Genomic DNA, 24,574 nt, shown 5'->3' with positions numbered 1-24,574 from the left:
ATGCTACCTACCTGCTCCCAGCAAAATAATCAGATGCAAATATAAATTGTGGATGAATAGGTTTCTGTGTGTAGCTGCTCTTCCTTATCTTTTCTGTCCTTCATTTTGAGTTGATCAGTTGAAATAGAATAGTTCTTTGCTGCACGTGTTGGTTCACAAAGCCCTATTATGTACTTGTATTCACCCTGTCTTCATAGGCAAATAAGTTTGCAAATTATTAATCACAACTTATGCACACACACATGCATGGACCTTGAGATGATCCTCAACTAAAATGAACATCTCTATCTTGAACTCTACCTTATTTTGGACCCCTTTCAATCTGGTCACATGCCAGTTTATGGTGTGAGGAACATACAGTTTTCCCTGCTCAAATAGGTACCCGTAGCAATTGATGTCAGCATGAGAGTTCATTGATCTGCCAGCAGCTTTGCGTCGTCTTGTGAGACCGCGCTGAAGAAACTCTCTTGTCACGTACGGTCATTTTCAACAGATCAGGTGGTCTCCATTTTTCCCCTACTCTGGAGTTATACCATGCTCATCATTTTAAATCTTTCTGCCTGCCCTTTAGCCCATGTTAAATCGTTTGTTGTACTTATTTTATTCAGCTAAGTGATTTCCAGATTGGGCTACTGCTGAAGAATCAGCATGTCAGACTCCTCTCTTATGTGTCTTTTTTCCAATTCATGAATCGGTGCATAAGAAGACCAGGCTCAAGCTCACCCTATCCTACGCAGCAGGATTGATCTCTAGTATACATTATTATTGGTAGCCAGGAGTCTGGAGACCGCCTTGGTTTCCACCTGGAGGGAGACCCTATTCTCAATAACATTGACTTAATGCTCCATGCTCAATATTACGTCAATTCTGTGCAAACTCCTGGTGTATCCATCTTAAGCCTCTCCATGGAATGTGTCCATTACTTTCCCTCGCGCTTCAGTCACGGTTGACCTCTGGCCTCCTGCTATACTCCGTTGGCTGACTGAAATATACCTGAGGCTTCCTTTCATGCAGGTGGCAGTCTTCTAATGCACCCCCCATAGAAAGCATGCCTTACCAGCACGTGACTCTTTCCTTCACAGTTGGTAGCCAAATGCAAACAAAGTTAATCTTTCTTAAGGCCTCTAAAGTAGACCCCAGACTACCTCCACTCAAAAATCATCTGTGCCTTTGCATCCAGCACTTCCCATGTTGGGTGCTGTCCTATGGCACTCCCTTATTGTCCTCCATCACATGCTGGCATTTTAGTGAAATTGCAGTCACCACAGACGCACATGATTCTGGAAATCCATTCCTTCAATCCTTTTGGAAAAGGGTGTGGGAGTAAATTCAGTGATAATGTGTTTCTACACCTCATACGCCCCTGCATCCAGTGACACATAGGTCTGCCAGCCAGCATGGTACATTATCCACTACCTTATTGGACACACATCCAGCCAAGTTACCAAAACAATATTGCAGCTATGCCATAGTCTGTCTGGCATACTCCAGCCTAGAAAACAACAGGGAAAGCTTACAAAGCTAAAGTGCACGGTACAACCGTGTTCATCCTTTTAACCGTTAACAAGGTAACGTATGGTAGCACAACAACAACGGTTTTGTAGGAAGGCAGGTATTCAAGGTGCATCTAAGGTATGCAAAACAAATGAATCAATTAGAGTGCTCACACTCAAAACAGATGAAAAAGGGGAGGACCACCCGGCTCGGCGTACCTAACCCTAAGGAAGAACACCCTAACCCTGGCGGGAGTGCCTGTCCCTGGGTGGTGCGTGGTGTATAGCCTACTAAAAAGATATAGAGGAGAGTACTGTCCCTCAGCCTTCTATACTAGTGGCAGTGTCTGGAGACAGACACAGGTCGTCCAACAGAAATGTCTAAAACAGTGGTAAACTCCAGAAGGTTGAGCAGCGTGCAACAAGGCTGTGGATTAGATCTTGAGGCTGCTTGATCTTGAACGTGGGTACAACCTGCGAATCAGGTCAACTGCTTACGTTCCATCCAAAATGTGCAACTTTAATAGTACCCGTAGGTCACTGTGGTTGTAGTATGTAACAGTACTGCTGGAGAGACCACTGGTGGGTGAGGTAAAATGACAGCCAGGAGGCTGGAGGGCTAAAAATTGGCTCTTATAAGAATGTATAGCTCACTCTGTGGTAATGAGTGTGCTACAGTGAATGATTTTTAGAAGGTAGAGTCTCTTTTGTTGGTGTAGAAGAGATCAAAAGTGGGTCATGAGAGCCCTCATGACTGAAAGGGGTCGACCGGTTTCAATGGCGTAGGAGATTCAAGCCATCTTCTTCAGGACCGTGATTTGGAAAGCAAACAGGTTTGCCAAATGTTCAGATAGATGCTGAACAAGAAGAGAAATGCTGGTGTCTCCTGGGGGGAGACAGAAGAGGGGGGGGAGAAAAGGGGGAAAACAATCAATGAGGCGGAAAAAGCAAAGGGGGGAAGTAGCAACAAGAGATTGATGCAAACATTTGGGTGGTGCTTAATCATGCATTGAGTGGAGCATGTAGGAGCAAGACCTAAAATGGTTAAAGTTTACAGGAGATGTGGGGGTGCCTGGGCACCTGTGATGGGACTCATCGCCAAAGGGTGAGGGAAGGGGAAGAGAAGGGGGTGCCAGACAAAGTCTCTTAAGGTGACTGGTGAGCTGCTACCAGGGGGTGAGAGGCAAACGTGCACACAAATGGATGGGAAATGTGCACTTCAGGGCAGTTATAGTGAGCCCCTATCTCGTGAACAAAATGGGCGTAGCGGGGACAACCAGCTCCCAACCAGGTGCAAGTTGAGTGCCTGAGTGGTGGGGAGGCAGGCTGAACATACCTCTGAGCCAGGGTACTAGCTGGGAGGCGAACGGTGAATAAAGGTTGCTCAGGGCACCGGGCTGATGTGGGAGAAACAAGCACCTACACAGCAGGTAAAGTGTACCTGTGGAAGCAAACAAACCAATATCAGGTATGTGAGTTTGGCTGCAGAACACATGGCAGAGGTAACATTGCGGTTAAACCATGGTGCCTGGGTGTGGTCCGTACCTGTAAGGGGGCAGCTGCTGGCCTCCGTGGTGTCTGTGAGCTGTATCACGCTGTACAGCTCGAGACTGGCGGTTTCTAATGTAAAAAGGCCTATCGCCTGTAAAAAAGAGCGAGCAACGCGCTCACGCTGGCGTCGGCGTGACGCGGCTGGCTCCGTGTGTGCCACGAGCGTCGGGAGGCAGCGAAAGAAGCCCGAGCGCCTCTAAAAACAATTGCAGAGCATGCTCGAGCTCAAAAGGGGTCAGGCAATGGAGCGTGGACTCCGTGAGTACCGCACAGGGCCTGGTCCCTTATAAAGGAGACGGGGTCTGGAGGGAAAGAGTGCAAAGGGGGGAGGGGAAAGGGGGGGATAAAAAACTGACAAACGGCGGAGCTGGAGAAAAATAAATAAATAAAAAGTGGATGATTGATCCCAAAAGCAGTGGTTAAAAAATGGACAGCATGGGGGGATCGGGACCAATTGTTAAGGAAATGGACAAATTGAGGGGATCATGGACAACCTCATGGATAAGGTGGAGAGTCCAGAGGGGTCAAGGCACTTGGCTGAACGGAAAACCAGAAAACATACTCCAGCCTCATGTATAAAGCCTGTGCCAATGACTATTGTTTTAAAAATAAAAATAATGGACAGATTGGGTCACTTTGTGCCAGTGGGAACCAGAGACCTTGATGCCCAAACGAAGCGACTGCAAAGTAGTTCCTTCCTGCCATCTTATTAGCCCCAAACCATTGTTGACACTGAGCACACCTAGTTAAATTCATATAACTAGGTGTGCTCAGTGTCATTTTTGTTATGAGTTTACAATGTTTATGATTAATTAGAGAGGGTAAGTATGGGTCATTCAAGGTCCTGGGGAGAAAGCTACAACCTTGGCATCTAGGCTGTGAAACAATGAATCCAGAGTTAAAGTTCCCTATCAGGGAACTCACATCCCCTGCACACTGTCTTGAGAGTCACGTTCTTTATATTAACAATGGGCAAGCAAGCGATCCTAAAAACAGGGCGACCACGTGGCTCATTGAGCTTCAAATGCAAATTCAAAACACTTTTGTATATTAAAACAAATGACAGTTTTAAGAGTAAAACTTCAAATGACCATTCAGTGGTTCACATAATACACATATTTTTATTGTGCAGATAGCCCAACGCGTTTCGAGTATAACTCTTCATCAGGGGCAAGGTTTTCAATTTAATTCAAAATAGACTTGATAAGTCTCATGTTTATGCTTATATGCTTATATAAAATCCAATGCATAATGAATACATTTACAATTTGGGAAAAACATTTCTCATTTTAATCCAATGCTTGTACTTAGTTGAAACAAACCTTAAATTCAAGATCAACATATTGGTGAATGCTTATTCTCAATAGTCACACGTTTTACCCAGTGTGTGAAACAGCAATTTCCCGACTTATTTTTGTGATTTACTACACTTAGGTTTAAAAAAAAAACACATATAAAAGATTGAAAATCAACATGTTGGAGAACACTTATGCTCAATAGTCACTCGTTTACCTAGTATGTAGAACGTCGGTTTCCTGATGTATTATTCTGGCTTACTACGCCTAGTGTTGTAAATGACACATCTAAACTCATTAGACGAGGAGTGCTGACCTTCAATTGTTTCCTATCAGCCCCACCATCTCACCCACCCCATTTTCTCAAGTGATTACTCTCCTCCTTCCATTCCACCTGCAACTTGAGATATGAAGCATAACTGCAAATAACCTTACAGTATTAAGCCATCCAATTGCAATAGTGCTTGTTATGAGCTTAGAACTTTTTTTGGTGCACTTGAATACAATTCCCTTGCTTATGGATGTAACCTAATGCTTGTATTATCATGATTAGGATGCTTGTAACATGCTCTTGTTACAGCAAGATGGATTCACGGCATGTGCCAGGAAGGACTGGTCCCAGGGGGGAAAAGGGAGTCAGGATAGGAAGAGGCAGAGTTCAGAAATCTGAGATGGTTTCCCTTATAATGTAGGGCTTCTGGTAAGGTGCGCCACAGCAGAAGGCATTTAGGGACAGTCTGGAGAACACTGCATTGGAGAATATTGTATTTGTGGGAAAGCATCCAGTTGGTGCCAGAGGGGTACACAGGCTGGAGAGATGGTAGAGGTGTCGAGGGTTACACTTGTGGTGGCTACAATAAGGAGGAACAGGGATTTACATTGGGGAGCAAATGTATTTGCTGTGTGCTGACCTGATGTGACAACTAATCTGACAGCTTTTTATAATTAGTTGTGGTTTCCAAAAGGCAGTCTATCAGGCAATGTAGTAGGCCAGCCTGGAAAGCCCAATGTAATGTCATCAGTGTTTAAGCCTTTTGGGTTGGTGGGGAGACATCCCCTTCTGTCTATCGCTGAATTAAGGAGATTATTGCAACTCCTTATGTCTCAGGGGATGTGAAGGCTCAGGGGAAGCAATTGTAGATACCCCCAGTCTCATTGACAGCGAGCCCATAGCTCACCAGCCTCCTAACACATTAGATTCTGAACATGAACAAGGCACACAGTGGGCTGTGGGCATCTGTGTATGGAACTGTAGGACACATGGTAGAGAAGAGATGGACTGCGGCGGTGTGGCATGTGCTGATTAGTTATTTCAGATCACAAGGAAGATTTATTGGTAGCACACACCTTCAACCTCTGTGGTAGAAAAGGGCATGTATTGGTAGTTAGCATAGTAAAACAGGATTTTGTTCTTGAATAGCTAAATTATTAGATTTAAAGCCATGTTTTTCTCCGCAGATGTAGCTATTGCTGCTCCACAGGAAGAGGATCTGCAAGGCGCCATATACATCTACAACGGACGAGAGGCTGGGATAACGCCAACCTTCTCACAGGTGCAATCTTGCTAATGGCTCTGCTTTCCTACAGTAAATACAGAGTTTTCATGATGTTTGACAAGAGCTATTAATCCCAATTGTTGTGTCAAAATGTTTGAGTGACCTTTCCACATTTTGCCATCCACGTTTTGATAATGAAAGACCAGTGGCATGAACGTTTTGGGGTTGTCTGAGTTTAGTTATCGGTTGTTTATAATTTGTGTATGTTCCTCTGTAAGAATGATATGCATTTCCAATTTATTTATTTATTTATTGAGCATTTGTTAGGTTCCAGTACAACAAAATAGTGTTTCAAGGCGCCACTAGGCAAAATGGGAAGGGAGAAGAAATATAATGGCAAAAGACAGAGGTATACAGTCGTGGTCCTGCTAGGCCTTATGATATTCGGACGTGCAAGTGCTGTGAAGAGAAGTGCAGGGGTAGTGGGAGAAGGGTGAGGGACCAAGGTATGGGCAAGTGCTGGTGACAGCCCGGGAGGGAAGTGCAGAGGGCGCCAGGGGAGGGACCGCTGGTTAAGTGCTAAGGCGGGGGAATCCCACGGGTGGGATGCGCAGTCGCCCAGTAGAGGGCCTGCAAGGGCTGCAGGTGTGGGGGGGTGCTGGTGTTAACTGGGCAGGGGCCAGGTACCTGTGAGATTCATGAAGGTCAGAGCCACCCGTCTCAGCAGCAGTGGGTTGATTAGCAGGGGAGGCAAAGAGGGAAAGGAGTAGAGATAAACAGAGTTTTGAGAAGTTTCCGGAAATTTAAGGAGGCCCAGCTCAAGTCTGAGTGGGGCAGGGAGGCTGTTCCAAAGAGAGGCAGGAGCCGAAGAGAGAGACCTGCCCCCACTCTCTGCTTGGAGAAGCATTTGACAAGCAGAGAGTTGGAGTTAGAGGGGCGGAGGGCTCTTGCAGGGAGGTATTTAGGGAGGGAAAGTTGGAGATATCATAGTCCCAGGCCCCAGAAAGCCTTGTGGATGATGCATTGGGTCTTAAATTTGATACTTGCCACCACTGGGTGCCAGTGGAGAGAATTTAGAGCTGGAGCAATACAGTCCCTGGGCTAGAGGCCAAGATTAAGTCTTGCAGCCCAATTCTGGATTAGCCAAAGGGGACGCAAGGGAGGAAAGGGGGAGATTGAGGAAGAGGCTGTTGCAGTAGTCCAGCCTAGAGAGGACCAGAGCTCTGGAAACATTGCACTTCTGGGGAAAGGTGAGGAAAGAGAGAATGCCTCTAAAGAGGTGAAGTTGGAAGTGGGCCTTCTGGGCAAGGTCCAAGATGTGAAGGGTGAAGGAGAGGGAGGAGTCGAAGATGATCCTGAGGGTTTTGGCCTCAGGCGAAGGTGAAAGTGGAGTGACCAAGGAGGGCGGCCAGAGGGTGGGAGGGAAACAGGCTGCAGGGGTCCCTATAAGAAGGATATCTGTCTTAATGGCATTAACACAGAGGTCGTTAGATGCACAGCATGCCTGGATAGCAGTCAGACAATCAGGGATGAGGGAAGAGGAATAGTAGGTAGTAGAGGGAAGTTTGAAGGGAAGCTGTGTGTCATCAGCATAACACTGGAACTGAGGAAATAAGGAGGAGATCAGGTAAGCAAAGGGGGCAAGAAAGATATTGAAGAGCCATGGCAATAGGATAGAGCCCTGGGCGACGGCGCGTGTAGACAGAGAAGTTGTGGAATGAGTAAAGGCCCAGATGCAACTGGGAGAGGAGGTCATTGAGGAAAGAAGTCAGCCAGTCCAATGCTCGATACGTGATGCCAAGGGTACGCAGAGCCGTTTTATGAGGGTAGAATGGGTGAACGTGTCAAAGGCAGAGGAGAGATCGAGGAGAATGAGAACAGCAGGAGAGTTAGAGTCAAGATTTGCCAGCAAATCTTCACAGGTGTTCAGGAGAGCAGTTTCCATGCCTCTGAATGCCTGGAATCCAGATTGACGGTCATGGAGGCAACCAGCGAGTTCAGTATGAAGGATCAGTTGGGGTAGGACCAACTTCTCCCGGAGTTTACTCAAGAAGGTGGGGGTGGAAAAGGGGTGATAGGTAGCCAGGTAGGAAGGGTCAGCAGGTGACTTTTTTTTAGGAGAGGGTGCACAAGGAGTGCTTGAGGGATAGATGGAAAGGGCCAGTGGCAAAGGAATGGTTAAATTAATCAGCAAGAGCTGGGGCGAGAGAGGAGATGTTGTCCTTAATGGTTCTAGAGGAGCAGGGGAGCACCTGTTTGGATGAGACCTTCTTAGAGCGGACAACTTTAGAGAGCTGTAGAGATATTTTCTTTTTTGCTGTATTTTCGTTGTTGGTATTTTTTTGGTATAGTGGTATTTTTGTAGTATAGTGGTGAGCCTAACTTTGGAGTGCTGTCTGATCATTGTTTTTATACCGGGATCACTAAAAGCAAGTAAATACTGGACTTAGTACATTTACAGTATTTTATTTACAATACTACTTTTATGCCCTTTTGGCGTGCATCTCAGAACACATTTACCATTTAAATGATTTATGAACATTCACAAACATACATAACCCATCTAAAACCCAGTGTACAATAACCAGTTTTGTTGTTGTCTATGACACGTGGTAGTGCACTCACTATTGGTTATTCCCAGTGCCCCGTGTCACCATCATAGATTAAACACGCAATAAATATTCTGATATACTTCAACTTTTGAATTGTTATTCTTTATCAGAAGTTAGAAATGTGCAAAATACAGACTTAATACACAATGGAAAATGTTCACTTGTCCCTTGCATCAGGGAATCAGGAAACGATAATAAACATTTCTAAGTGCAATTCACTTTCAGTTATTTTTCTCTGCAATGGAAGGGCCTCGCTATGCTAGATTTCAAAGTGTTCATCTTATTTTTTATAAATGAGCCTTCAGGACAGTGTATTTTGGTAACTAGCCAGCGCTCTGTGGAAATTGACTTTGAGCTTCTAACAAGTCTTGCCAGAAACAAATATTCTATTACATTTGAATTTTTTTCGCATTAATACAAAAAAAGATAAACATAGTCATGCATGTTTAAGACTTCACTGTACAGTGCAACACCTACAAACGTTTTCTCCGCTCAACACTATCTGATCACAAATCATTCACACAAATCATTCACACATTAGCTCGCTCCTCACATTAACTGAACTTACCAAAATAATCTTTGACCGTGTGTATGTACCGAACTGTCTAGCTGTCGGACACCCCCTTCTTAGCTTGGAAAAACACACAGGATCCTCTGCCAGCCTTTCTACCTGCACACTTCACCTCACCTCAGGGTCAGCAAAACTCTTCCAAGACGGCTTTCAGCCAGGAACCCGAAGCCAGAGAGAGAGTGCGTAAGTCCAGCAGCCCGAGATAGTGAGAGAGAGAGAGAGAGAGAGAGCGCCAGAGATCCAGCCTTTCCTTCTGCAAACCTTTTTAAGCCTTTTCCTGAGACCTCCCCAGAATATAGATCCAACCTACATAAACTGTAGAAATACCTGCCCCTTTCTGTGACCTCATGTATCATTGAAAAGCACCTCCGTTTTTGTTAATCGGCCAACCCACGAATATTCAGACCGTGTTCATCCCGATCGCTTAGAAACAGGAGCAATAGTTACATCTCAGTGCTGTTTTCCTGCTCTGAGAGTTTTTTAAACAATACAATGGGGGTAAATATCAGCACGGCTGCCACTGGAGTTATGAATTTACCGGCACCCGGCAATGGGGACTTACCAGAGCATTCTAGCCCCGGCAGACCTGGTATATCCCCATTGCTGGGTGCCGGTAATTATTACTCCCCATTACCATTTGAGTCCCATTAGACTCAATGGTAAGGGGGAGGTCGGATGCACCAGCACCATTCGTGAATGGTGCTGGTGTATTTGACATTGTCTGCAAGCGGGTGCGGTTCCGACCTGTAGGTCAGACCTGGCAGGCAAAAAGGCACCCGCTTGCAGACCTCATAGTTTGCTTGTCCGGTAACAACAGTGCTGGTAGCTTACCGGCACAGTTGTTACCAGACCGGCAAACTTGTAATGAGGCCCAATGTCTTTAGCATGGATAAGTTAGCTGCATGTTAGTTTTTATTTAAATTCAACTCAGCCCACCCTTGGTATCGTGGTGCAAAGTGATAACACCCTTTATTTTTCTAGCATGTGTTCTGTGCATTCCCAATATTGGCATCTATTAGATTCAGCCAGAGTCTCACACGTGAGTCACACACATTTGGCCCTAGTTAAAACTCAAACCTTTGCTAAAATGTGCATGTTGAAATGTGGTACTACCCTTGTTGAAATTCAGAATACATACCTCATCAGGTGCTCTGGGCAGGAGGGAGGAGAATGTGAGGGGTGGAGGGAGGAGAGCCAATGGAGGCAAGAGCATGGGAATAGGAGTCAAGGTGAGGGTGGTGGAGAGTGAGGACAGGATGTCCTGAGTTGTAGATGAGAAATGGGAGGCCAATGTGGTGCAGAGGGCCTGGGAAGGAAGAAGAGAGGTGGAGACTGCAGTTGGATTGGCGAGTTACTTGCACATTTTGAAAAGTTCTGACGTTTTGTTAGTGGCTTCAGAGATGTGGGCTGGGAAGTGGGCCCTCTTCTTGGAGCAGATAGAAGAGCGATATTGCCTTTGGAGCACCAACAGGCCAGTTTGTCAGAGTATGAACCCTTGGTCTGCCACTTCCTTTCTGCAACTCTGCACTTACGTTTCAGAGATGCTAGATTGGAGTCATACCAGCCGTTGCACTTGGAGGCAGGTTTCAGACGGATCCTCATTACAGGGGCAAGGATGTCGAGGATTTTAGATATGGCGAGGTGCAGGTTATCAAGGACAGAGTCAGAGGGAGAATCAGAAGCTGGGGTGGGAGTGGGGATGAAAGTGGAAGCAAAAGCAGTGACTGACACTCGATTGTTCGGTCGAATGATGGTGAAAAAGGCTGGCAGTGCGTGGGGAGGTTCAGACAAAAGGCAGAGGCGCGCCATGCGGGAGGAGAGAGTGGTCAGGCCAGAAGAGGGGGGTGGTGACTGAGTTAGAGAGAGGGATGTCTCCATAGATGAGGGCATCCAGATTGTGTCCGGCTGAGTGGGTCGGACCGGAAGGAAGACTAGTGAGAGAGAGGGAGTCATGGGCGTCACAGAGGTCACAGAACATTAAGGAGGCTGATTCAAGAGAGTCGAGGTGGATGTTGAAGGAGGAGTTTGGAAGAAGAGGGAGGAGGTGAGGTCGACCCATTCAGAGAGGAAGAGAACAGTGGCGGCCGCTTACATAGGGCGGGGGGGCGCCGCCCCCCCTCCCCGCCACTGAGGTAAGAACAAACAACTCTTTTTTCCTGTGCGGATTCATTGCGGAATTAAATAAATGTTTGCAGCACGGCAGATTCATGATTTATTAGCCTGCTGCTCTGCTGGGCTGCAGTGCCAGGCCTGCTCCTGCCCAACCACTACAGCAGCGGGGCGCGTCCGGATCTACGTAGACTTCGTTAATTTAATGTACATGTGGAGTGCGTGGAGCTCGTAGCACCACGCACTCTACGTATCACATCCTCTCATTTGGGAGGCTGTCGGGGCGCTGGAGGGGTGGCCCCTCACTGTTTGTATTCTGCGCAAACAGCGCAGTAGGAGACCTCCTCGGGTTGTCATTGGCTGCTTACCAGCCAATGACAATCCGTGTGTGTGGAGCCTCACAACCTTCTTCTGGATTGGAGCTTGTGTAAGCAGTGCAGGAACGGGACTATGAGGAAATCAGGCCTCGCTATAGTGCTCCGTCGATTTTTTGTTTCCTTTCTTCCTTTAAGCTCCCATGGTTATTTTAAAAATATGCAGAAACTCAACCGCATGGTCTGATCCTCGGCAGAAACTTGTGACTGGACGCGCCCTTGCCCCTTTCAAGCTTCCCAGTTCCCGAGTGTCACATGAAAACAGCGCAGGCGTATTAAGATAGCGGAGAGGTAAGAATGACTTTCTTCTTTTTTATTTTTTCCGTTCTGCCAGCCTAATATAATTCTTTGGAGGAACGACGGAATTCAAATGGGGCTTGTGAAGTGCGGCAGCTCTCACGAAGCTGTGATACGTAATGGTGTTTATCTGAACACATAGGCCGCAGATAAGAATCTTCTCCTTTGATCTTGAGAACTCCTGCCTCGCCCCTCTGCTCTGGCTGACAGCTCTCTGGCTGCATCATTGCTTTGGCAATTGCAGTGTTGATCACACTGCGCCATGAGAAGGCATACAGAGAGCTGCTAGCTTTTACAGGAGTGGGCCCGTTCTAGCCTTTTGAGCACTCGCTAGGTTGCGAGATTACAAAACCTTTTCCCCCTCTGATTTTCAACACGTCCATTGATCGTTCTATGTGCCATGTACTCATGCAACATGGGTGAAATCATTGGGTCGTAGTACAGAAACTGCAATAGTCCTGCATTACAAAAATAATAACATTTCGATGCATTTTTGCACAAGGCTGAGAGGGTTAGGATTAAAGCATATGGTTCCCTTGTGCAAAAGCACATTAAAAGAATATGTTTTCTGCAAAAGGTCAATTTTAGCAGTGGAGCTAATTTAACTTGCAACGATGAAAACTTTCTAGAATATTCTGCTGTTATGCATTCATACTTTTATTGTACAATATTTCTTGATTTTAGCAGTCTTTCTGAGGTCCCTGATGTTGCGCCATGTTCCACAGACTCCAATGGCCTGATTTACAAAGCGTTTTCAATGGAATTGCACCCTTATAAAACGCTTTTGTAAATCAGACCCCAACATATAAAGGTCACGTTTTTATATAAAGCCTAGAGCCCCCAAACTAGCCTCAAGAGTGTTATAGCTAAGTAGTCTTTTTAGTAAACAATAGGTAACCATCCCCAGGTATGTATGGCACTGCCCTGAGTAACCAATTGAGCGTCTGCTGTTTTTAGTTTGGGCTATTAGGTGGCACCTGTAAGCCAAAACTATTGCATTAGAGTACAGATAGGGAGAAATGGCATATGAGGAGGGAACAAAGCGTGTAGGTGTCTCATTATTTGACCACTCATTTCCAGCCCCTACCCGTCCAAAACACCTCCTTGTGGGAACTCTTTTAGCTCAAATTAAACAAGCCTTATCATCAAACCTTGCACTCAATGTGCCAGCCAGTGTTTTTTCAAAGCAATCTTATGAGAGTTAATGACTTAAATGGAGTGTTGCTTCTGAAAAGCAATTGGGTAGAGCCGTTGCGGTACTTGCACCTTGTTTTATGTTTATTAATAATCAGCCTGCGATTACAAAACTTGCATTATGATGCATTTATACAAGGCCTCCAGGCTCCAGTCCTAACAACGTCATTTATATCATGCACCCCCTTCTGAAAGTTGCAGAGTTACACTTCCTTTAATTTACTGTCATCTGTTCATTGCTGTACTTGTACTCTTTACTGACTATATAATGATGAATTTTGTATGCATACATCATAGTACCAGCTATTCTCAATACAAGCTGCTGTAAAATACACCATCACACCTGCACACGTAAGAATAATGTACAACCATTAGTATGTAAAACTTAATGCTTTTTATGTCATATTTCGGTGGCTTTTGGACAGTAAATAGCACATTTTGGAGGCCATTTTTCAAAATAAATTCCGGGGAGAGAACCCCCTACAATCCCCTTGGGTGGAGTGGGCTTGTGCGCTGCGCACGCTCGCTCCCAAATTACACCTGGGAACTTTACGCCCCACCAGCTTTAAAACTCACCAGCCGCCACTGGAAGAGAAATATAGGGCTGGGGGACTTGTAGAATTTAGCAAGGGTGAGTAAGAGACTAGGAGAGGCCCCCATAATACGGACGAGGAATACCTGTAAGCTTTACTTTAGGGACTGCTATAAAGAGACTAAAAGTGAGAGACTCAAAAGTGTTCACCCCTTGACTATTACCCGACATATAAATGCTGCAGCCTCCATAGGGTAAACGTTCATTCATCAGCAGTGTTTGTTTCAATGGGTTTTGCCAAATTCTTTTTTCAAAAAATATTGGGGGTTGTGTATAAGGGTATATAAGGGGTTGGGGGGTCAAGAAAAGTGTCAAATGAATAGAGGAGGGAGGGCATGGGGAGGGAAACCCAGGGAAATCCACCCCAAAAAGAAAATAGAACATTTTCGATTGAGGTTTTCAAAGAAAACAATGTTCGGCAAAAAACCCAGTGAAAAAAGCACTGTTGAAGAATGAACATTGAACCCCTCCATAAGCTGTCAATCACACCCCCTCGCAGTCATAATTCACAAATGTATTGGGGTAGGCAGTTTTTCAGAACCACTGTTGGTGTAGGATTCTTAGAAGCCAACCTTATTGCACCTGCAATGATTTACCACCAAAAACAAACAAATCTCCTGCTAGGTAACAAGGCTGAACATTATGGCTTAGCATAAGGAGATCAGGGTGTCAAGTAGAATTAACAAACACGAAGGATTGTCAAGCAATAGATTGTGTGCCCAAAGAAGTAAAAGAATGCATATTTATTTATCCACACTGATTCATGAATTGAAAGTCCTAAAAGATATTTAAAATTATATATACACATACTTAAACAAAGTTTGGTGTTCACAGCGGCACATCTCCACACTTAGAATTCACACAGTGTGAAGATAAGCGCTGTTATAATCTAACCTAAAGTGAGGGGGGAAGCTGTTACACCAGTCATCACAGGCCTCATGACTTATAATACAGTACCACTCTGCAGTAGATCAGCTTAATGTGTCCAATCCCTAGCCTACAAACATGTGTTACAAAAAGTTCAAGTAAGGCATCAAGTTCAGGCTACTTTGGAGGAGTTTCAGAAGGTATTCAAAGTTCTCACATAAGGAATATTGAGGCTCAAATGTGATAGATAATAATAGAGTCAGTGTCATTTGTATGATTTTAAAAGTAGGTTTACTGAAAAAAAGAAACGGGCATCTGCCAATACCTGTCGTCTAAGGGGACCCGAGGCAGTACCCCTTTGCCCAGGTTCCACCACAATGAAAATGCAAGGGAAGAACTTAAAACCCAGTGTTATCCAACTGGAACCATGGAGACAATAGGCATTCAAACCAAACTTTTATACTCTGACCCAAACAAACACTGACCCCAGGGAAGTAAGATCCATTGGGGACAACTTCTTTAGCTGTAGGTTCAATGGATGGAGGCAACATGGAAGGTACCCCCCTGTCGAACGAAGAGCAGAGGTAGATGGCTTGGGCAATCAGACCTAAAATAGCCAAACGCTGGGCGGCTTTCCAATCATGGACAGTCAGCTCAGGGACAGGCATTACTTTAAACAAGCTCCAGCATGTGTATTGGGGTGTCTACTGCCCCATACCCAACCTAAATCAGTTTCAAACAGAAAAAGGTCTACTTCCCAGGCTATGGTAAGTGCCCACAAAGAGGATGCCCATATTTATCCACATCCCGCCCCTCCCTGGGATGAAGATAGCCAAAAGGTCAGTGAAGCACAGCAACGGATCATAAACAGCATCACCAGCCATTGTGCGTACTGTAGTGCACACACAGCTAACATGAGTGCACGTAAGAAAAGGTAACAATAAAGGTACTGCTGACACCAGCCTGTCTGGGCTTCACTTAGTAGGGAACCAACGCCCTCTCTCCCCCCATTAACAAAATAATAGGAAAATGAGCTTTTCCTGCACTACTCTCCTGAAGGTCGGTAGGTTGTAGTGCTACCATCGACATAAACAGGGGTCAGTATGGTGGCCCACCTCCGGTCACCGGGGCGGACCACACCAAGCACCAGGATCACCTGGTAGACCAATTTGGTTATGGGCATGCAGCACTCAGGGATGCAGGGATCACCCTGCTGGATCTGGGACACCGGAACAGGACACACAGACTGGGGGCACCCAGCCCGTGACAGCCTCAGCTCTCGGGGCACCTAGACCAGGCTGTAGTACAAGGCCGTGATCATACGGCAACCTAAGGCCCACAAGGACGACACAGACATGAGTTGCCGCTTCCTGGGACTCTGCTGCACTGCCCTCTGCATGCCAGCATAGCCCATTTTATTCGAGAGGCGCCATGACCTCGTCATGACGCTTTCTCGCGTTGTAACCACTAGACCCACAGATAACAGTCAATGTCACTGCACATTGGTAGCCTTAAGGAAAGTCCAGTGTCCCCAAAACGAAGTGAGTTAAAGCAGGGACTGATGTTGAAAAATACCTCACTCCCAGAACAGTCAGCAGATGTGCCGGGAGAGCCATTGAATTGGATGGGAAAGCTGCAGAACGGAATTGTCTTATACTGGGCCCCGCCAACAAGTATTTGTATTTATTTTATTTATATAGCTCACCAGGCCACAGGGCATCCAGGCGCGTCACTTAGTTACAGGCATAGAAACAAGACAGTGAGTTATGTACAGTCATTACATTGGGAGAGAATATACAAAATATTACAAGTTATACAAAATATACAGGAGGAATACAATATATAGGCATTGTATAAGGATAAAGAATACACATTAAGCAAATTTGCCAAGTTATAGACGAGATGTAGTATATATACAGATTACAGTACAGATTACAGTAAAGGAAGTACCAGAGGGCTGTTAGCAGAGAATTGTGGCTCATGTGCAAAGGATCACAGTCCAGGCGGGTCTTGGGCGGACAACCAGGTTTTGACTTTGCGCTTGAAGGCCTGGGAGGTAGGTTCGGCTCTGAGAGAATTAGGTAGTGAGTTCCAAAGTTTTGAAGCTATGACAGGGAAACTGCGACCACCAGATCTCTGGAGGTTGAAGCGTGGAATAGCAAGGCAATTGGTTTGAGCACTTCTTAGAGGTCTTGCAGATGTGTGTGGTGTGAATCTGCTGGCTAGGTAGCTTGGGGCCTTGTTGGCAAGGCTTTTGTGAGTGAGTGCAAGTGCTTTAAAAGAGATTCTTTGGGAGACTGAAAGCCATCGAAGACTACGTCTGGTGTCAGAAATATGGAGGTTCCTGGGCAAGATCAGAGCCGCTCTGATAGAATTGTTCTGAATGATTTGTAACTTTTTAATGTTACATTGGTTGGTGCCCAGGTAGAGGGCATTACAATAGTCAATTTTGGATAGGACCAAGGTCCTGGCTAGTGTAGTGCAGTTGGCTGGAGATAGGAAGGGACGGCATACTGTGATAAGCTTGCATGTGTAAGAGGCAGCCGATGATACTGCATTGGTTTGCCTCGCTAGTGAGAGGGTAGAGTCGATGTAAATTGTTTTTGTGTCTTTAGCCACTTTAATGGTGTTACCATCAATAGTGAAAGATTTAAACGATGCGTCTAGTTTACTGAGTCTTTGGTGGGAGCCAAGGATGAGAAGCTCAGTCTTTTCGTCATTTAAACACAGTTCGTGTTGGGCCATCCAGGCCTGGATGACTTGATAAATGGCGTTAATTGCTAGAGAGTCAGCTTTGTGGTCGCCTGTGATAGGGATAAGTATCTGGGTGTCATCGGCGTAGTTAGTATAAGTGACACCCAGATAATCCAAAATGTCAAAAAGGGGTTTTATAAACACATTGTAGAGTGTTGGTGACACGCATGATCCTTGAGGGATTCCACAAGTGACTGGTGAAGGGTCAGCGGTGGCGGTGGAGGAAAAGACCCTCATGGATCTGTTAGCAAGGAAGGAAGTAATCCAGGCTGTGGCTTTGTCCGAAAAGTGGGCTCCGGTTTTGAGGTGGCGGCATAGGATTTGGTGATTTACTAAATCGAAAGCCGCAGAGAGATCTAAGAGAAGTAAGAGAGCCAGTTTACCCTTGTCATTTAGGCCTTCAATCTGGGTTTTGAGGTCTAAAAGAGCAGTTTCAGTTCTGTATCGTGGACGGAAGCCCGATTGCCTCAGTCCCAGGAGTTTATTAGTTTCCAAGTAATCTTGGATCTGTAAGTAAGCAGCACGATCCAGAATTTTTAAGAGGAAAGGGACCGTGGTGATCGGTCTGTAATGAGTGGGTATATTAGCATCCAGAGTGGGTTTTTTTGAGGAGAGGGATAACCCAGGCATCCTTAAGGTTGTCCGGGACAATCACTGAGCTGAATGAGGAGTTTATGAGTGTGGTGATAAAGGGCGCTAGGTTATGCGAGGCCTCTTTGATAATGGAGACAGGGCATGAGTCACCCTCATAATTGGAAGGTTTAAGGTTATTAATAATGTGTTCAACTTCGATGATGGAGAGGGGGGTGAAGCTGAATGGTTTCACGGATTCAGGGTTGGCGTTAATGTTAACCAGGGGTGTATTATGGTACAGGCTTTCCTGCAGACTGATTTTTTTATCATTAATTTTAGTTTGGAGGTTGGCGATTTTTCCAAGGAGGACCTTTTGAATGTTCGTACACCAAGGGCTGTCTTTGGGGCAGGTGTCAGGTGGAGTGGCAGGGGATTCACGTTCCTTTAAGATTCTGAATAGCTCCTTAATGTTATATTGGGCTGTTTCAATATGTTTATTGTATGTCTCTTTTTTAGCCTGACGTATGGCTTCTTTGTAATTTAGAGTAGTTACGGTAATACAAGCTTTGTTAGCTTCCGTTGGATTACTTTTCCAACGAGCTTCGAGGGTCCTTTTTTCCTTGCGTAAGGTTATCAGCTGTGGCGTGAACCATGAGTTGAGGTGGGCCCGGGATTTGGGTTTTCTGAGTTTGGCAGGTGCAATAAAATCAAGGGCTGTGGAACAGACACACTGGAAGGCGAGTTTTTCTTAAATGAATTGTGCTTTTTTCCTGTTGTTGTTTTCTCTAGTAACAATAATATTAACATTATTTACACATAATAATAATAGTAATATTAAAAATTAGTAAAGAGAAAATGAAATACTCCCAGGCCTATGAGAACAGTGGATTTTAACTGTTAAAAAACATAAGTAGAGAAATACATGTAAAGAATAGATTTTCTTTTCTTGTGTTCCAAATGGATTGTTTTAGGTTTTGCTAAAAGTTTGTAATAAACTAAAGCAATAAAAAAAATAATAGTAATAATACAAACATAAGGATTTAGAAAGCGCTTCATGACAGACTTCTCTTGCATGTAAATACAGTACTTATTTCTGTTATAATACCAAAGTTAATGGTATTTAACTTATCGACCTGGGAGAGGTTCAAGGATTCGATTCTGTGAGATAGCTGAAGAAAGCACTTAACTTACTGAGCTGTCTCAGGAGCCTTCATTGGGATGTGTTATATTTTTATTTCAGTGGACATTACTTCTTGGGTTACCTAAGACTTAACTTGAAGCTTTAAAACTGAGGTTGCATGTTGCTGAATGGTGGATCACAGCTATTCCTAAACCTCCACTCAAATGAAAACCAATGCCACTGCCAGCACCAGCAGACACGTCACCCTTTGCTGTGTGTATTCCACTTGCCCGTGAGTGAGGAAAAGAGCAAGTCGATAGAGCAACTGAACTCTAGATGGAGAACTGTAAATATTTTTCGGCTAAACTTAGTTTTCTCTATGGGCTCTTCTAACGAAGACATTTTGGAAAGACGGAAGGTCCACGCCTTACCAAAACAAACAATAGTAAACAGAGGCGTTGCTAAGGGGGGCATGGGGTTGGGAGAGGGGCTAAAGCCCATGTCTTTTGGTTGTAGCCCCGGATAGAAGCTCAGGGGCTAAAACCAAAAGGCCCGAGTCCCAACAATCCTGACATTAGGGTAGCCCCAGATCTTTTCCAGACCTCCCAACACTACCTGATAGTAAATGTAGAGCAAGATCGCATGTGATGTGTCTGCATGGCACCCAATGAGTCATTCAAACATTTATTCCATGAATGTATTGCCCTCTCAGATCCCCGTCTAGCTATTTTTAGGAATTACATGTTAAAAACTGGTACTCCCTCTTGGGATTGGATGTGGCGCCATTTTCTATCAGAACCCTCAGATTAACTTTGTATTGCAGTAATAAAATGTGTAGAAATTATTTTTGAACGAAATGTAGACATTGAGTCAGTTTTAAACATGCTATAATATTAATTTTAAGATTGGCCTATGTATTTGCCGTTTTATTCAAATATCAATTTGAGGATTTTATCAAATGATTATATTACAAACAGAGATTGCTGCTAACAATTTTCTTTATTTTCTTCTTTCTCTTTTTAATTATTAGATTTACTACCATTATAATAATATTTATGCTTTGATATGTTATTGTATACTTCTGTGCATTGGCACTCTTGTTATGGTATTAACGTGTTTTGTGCCTTTATTCTAGTGTATTGATGTGTGAAAAATGTCCTTCATGTTTGTATTTTCTGTGCTTTTTTTTCTGAAGGAAACTATAGCACACAACAGATAAATAATAGTAAATGAAAACGAGCCAGAACATTTCTAACATACAGACCAAATATAATATCTCCATCAAAGATGCTATAATGTGCCCTAGTTAACGCTCATCGCACAAAGAAGAATTCACCAGTTATAGAACAGTGGATTGACTATGTGATGAATCCAGGAAGTTCGTCCCCTCTCTCCTCTCCAAGAGGTAGCCACCCCCTTTAGGACAAGAGAGGTAAGCCCACTAAGCTTAACACCTCATGGGAGTCAGTCGAGAAGATCCCACTGGGGGCAATGCCCCCCCTTAAAGGACAGACAATTCCTAGATAGATATTGTTAACTGCAGAAGCTTTCTGGCTACATGGGGATTAACAAATGTACTGAGTGTTCAAGATGTGTATCTAAGGTTTGGGTCTACTTGACCTAAAACATTTGACCTAATCACATTTTTTTTTAATCTCTTTATTAGTATGTCATCAAATTAAATCACAGAATAATCAAATACAGAAAGGAATAGTTAACCAGAGAACACAAACCAAAATCATTCAATTAAATAACATATCAATAAACAAACAGCATAATCAAATGATCCCTCTGACATACTAAGAACATTTTCATTTTTATAAACAATAAAAGAGCAAAATACAACAGTCAATAAAAACATTTAACATAGAACACACAAACACCAACAACACACAGACACCAAACCAAATCCCCCAAAAAAGTATAATAGTGAGAGAATTCTCTTCCTTCCCCTTTTCCTTTCCTTCCTCTTTCCCCCTTCCCTATCTCATTTCCTTTTCTCTTCCCATACCCACTTCATCATTTCCACCCACTTCTCGTACGAATCCACAGCCTATATAGTCAATCATACAAGGCATTGAATGGACCCCAAAATAGATTGTACACCTCTTCCTTGTCTTTCACTCTAAATGAGAGTTTTTCAAAATTCGATAATATGCGCAGATCAACAAACCAATCTTCAACTGTAGGCTTCTTCCTAGTTTTCCAAACTCAAAGGATCAGTCTCATGGCCACCAATAAAGCCTTATTTATCCAACCACTATATTTTAAAGAACGCCTACACCTACCTCGATGTAGAAATAAGATAATATTCCCACCCGATCTCTGTAAAACTACATCCAAAATTAAATCAAGCCTATCAATCACATCAGTCCAGAAAGTCTGAACTCTAGAGCAATCCCATAAAAGGTGCATAAGGGTACCAACACCATTGCCACATCCCCAACATAGATTATCAGTTTGTAACCCCAGCATATGCATTTTGACAGGTGTCTAGTACACCTTACCCACTATCTTCTGTCTAATCAGACGCAAGTTCAAATCCGTTCCCACATTGGCACTTACCCTAAGAATATCCTTCCATTCCCTGTCCGTAAAATACACATTTAGATCATCCGACCACACCATTCCCAATGTATCCCACGCCGCAACATGTTTATCTTCCAAATGCATAAAGGTCATATATGTACGCACAGAATATTACTGTGCTGTAAGCAATTGACACAGTGCAGGTTTGATTCCCAATGAATTACCAATCATTCTTTTCTTAAAATGAATCAGGGAGCTCAGGTCTTCATATTTTCGTCTTTCTCTTTCATGCAACCCATATTTCCTCTGTATGTCCCCAAATGTCAAAAGATGATCACCATCCAATATATCACCTATTGTCAAAACCCCCTTCCGCACCCAATTTTGTCAAATCAAACATTTATCATTCAATTGTAAGACCTCATTGTCCCAAAGAGAAGCATCTTCGCTAAAACCATATGACTGGCTATTCTATCCAAACCACCCCTGCAAGGTTCGCCTGGTTGCCACGATAGACTTCAACTTTAGTCTATTAACCAACATATTGCCCTTGGTATAAAGGCTATTTAAACGATACGAATTGCTAACCCCTCTCTCCATGCGTAGCCATATAGCACCTGCAAAGTCATCATTCGTATAATAATAAGTACCCTTCTTGAGCAGGAACGCCTTACAGTACTTATATAAGTCAGGATATCCAAAACCTCCTTAATCCACACTTTGCATCGACATAAATCTAGGGATCCGCGGCCTCTTACCCAACCCCCACAAGAAACATTGAAAAATCTTTTCAATTTGCAAATTCTGTTTTTTGGAAATCAATAACGGAATCGACTGAATTATATATAACACTTTTGGTAATAAAATCATCTTTATCGCATTTATCTTTGCCCATAATGATAAATGAAGTCTTTCCCATCGTCTTATTGGATATACAATTTTATCCACGAGTTTATCAATATTATAATGCACAATTTTCTTCAAATCACCAATGATATACATACCAAGATATTTAACATACTCAGGGGACCATTTGCATTTCCATACCTTCAAAATATCCTTACTACACTCATTAGACAGCAGGAATATCTCAGTCTTATCCCAGTTTATTTTATGACCCGAAATCTTACCCACTTCTTCAAACATCCGTTTCAGAACCAATCCACATTTTTCAAAATTAGACAGTAGGACCAACATATCATCTGCATAAGACAATACCTTAACTTCCACACCTCCAACACATAAACCTCTAATTTCTCCACCTTGCCTAATATAAGCCGCCAAAGGTTCAAGTGCCAAATCAAACAAAAAAGGCGATAAAGGGCACCCTTGCCTCGTGCCCTTGGACAAAGAAAAAGACTCCGATATTAAACCATTTATAGTCACCCTTGCTTTAACCTCATAATGAATAGACTTAATCATTTTCATAAAGGTTGGTCCAAATCCCATTTTTAATAAAGTGCATTCCAAAAACCTCCAATTAACTCGATCAAACGCTTTCTCCGCATCAAAAAACCCAATTATCCCTTTCAATTTTTTATTATGATGTATTCCAATGACATCCAAAACGGTCCTGATATTATCATATCCATATCTGCCCGGGATAAAACCCACCTGAGACTCATCCACCAGATCACCCATATTAACCATAAGCCTATTCGCCCAAATTTTTATAAATATCTTGAAATCCACATTCAACAGCAAAATAGGTTTATAATTACTGCACTTCCTGTGATCCCGATCAGGTTTAGGAATTACAGAAAGCATCACATCTGTCATTGAATCACATACCCTTCCAGACTCTAAAAATTAATTAAGGAGGACACATAAAATAGGCGATATTTGCCCAACATATTTTTTATAAAATTCTGAAATAATCCCATCCGCCTACGGTGATTTTCCGTCTCTCAATTGCAAAATTGCAGCAGTAACCTCAGCCACACCAATCGCAGACTCTAGAATACATTTTTTGTCATCCCGATGTCTTAAAAGGTGAACTTTATCAAAAAAGACTGCAAGTCTGTTTCAGTAGGATGTAATTGTTCCTTATACAACTCTTTATAAAACAATCTAAACTGTTCACAAATATCTTCACTCCTATGAAATACCTCACCTCTATCATTTTCAATAGATGGAATACACCTGTCCACCATCAGACCATTAAGTTTATTTGCCAGAAGACTACCATTTTTGTCCCCAAATTCCCAAAAGCGCGGCTTCGTATAAAATAAACTCTTCCCTGCTTGTGAATGCAAAAGCATCTTTAACTCCTCTTCCAATTTATTCAATTTATGTTTCACGTAATCCTTCCCTACTTGTGCACAATTGCTTTGCAAATCCACAATCTCCTTCTCTAACTTTTCAATCCTTACTTTATTTGTTTTTTTAGCATGGGAAGTTCTACAAATCAATTCACCTCGTAAAACTGCTTTAAAGCAGTCCCACACAACCTTAAAGTCAGCCGATCCATTATTCTCCTCAAAGTATTTCTGAATAAATTCATCCAAACCCTCATTAACTAGAGGGTCATTAAGTGAATTGGCTTGCATTCTCCAACTCATATTCCTTTTATGAATATCATGTAAATTGATTTTCAGATCTATAAGTGCATGATCAGAAATACACCTCTCCCCAATACTTGAACTAAACGTCTGACCAACTATTCTATCACTAATTAAAAAAAATCAATCCGAGAGTATGAATTATGGACTGGTGAATAAAACAAATATTCCCTATCTCTTAGATGATGAACCCTCCAAATATCAACCAGGTTATACTTAAAAGCAAACTGTTTCAATTCTGCACTTAATTTCCCATTATTATATCTACAATCAGACTTTCTGTCCACATCACTATCTAACACTAAGTTAAAATCTCTACCTAAAATAATCGCCTCTCCCTCCACTTCCCCCAAAAGATCATCCAATTTCCTAAAAAAAACCACATCCGGGGCACATGGAGCATATACTGTCCCCATAGAAAGTTTCTTCCCATTATGTAATATATCAATCAGAAGAATACGACCTTCTTGATCCTTTACTGTTTTCTCAATCTTGACACATAGTCCCCTCCTAGATAAAATACTAAACCCCCTAGATTTAGTATCATAATAGTTCGACACCGCCTGTGGGTAATTGCGAGTAGACA

At 43.4% G+C, this 24,574-nt stretch overlaps 1 protein-coding gene across 1 annotated transcript in view; it reads left to right on the top strand.

The window, feature by feature from the left end:
- The window catches only part of ITGA4 (integrin subunit alpha 4), a 911,072-nt gene that overhangs the window by 352,058 nt on the left and 534,440 nt on the right, over window positions 1-24,574 (top strand). Inside the window, exon 11 of the mRNA XM_069616079.1 lies at window positions 5,798-5,892. Within this exon, the coding sequence (XP_069472180.1) occupies window positions 5,798-5,892 (95 nt within the window). The remainder of the gene's footprint in view (window positions 1-5,797; window positions 5,893-24,574) is intronic.

Source organism: Ambystoma mexicanum, chromosome 9 (assembly GCF_040938575.1).
Source record: "Ambystoma mexicanum isolate Mex_15411 chromosome 9, UKY_AmexF1_1, whole genome shotgun sequence".
Lineage (NCBI taxonomy): Eukaryota > Metazoa > Chordata > Amphibia > Caudata > Ambystomatidae > Ambystoma > Ambystoma mexicanum.
The sequence above is the reverse complement of the archived record's forward strand: the minus strand, read 5'-3'. Positions and strand labels throughout refer to the sequence as shown.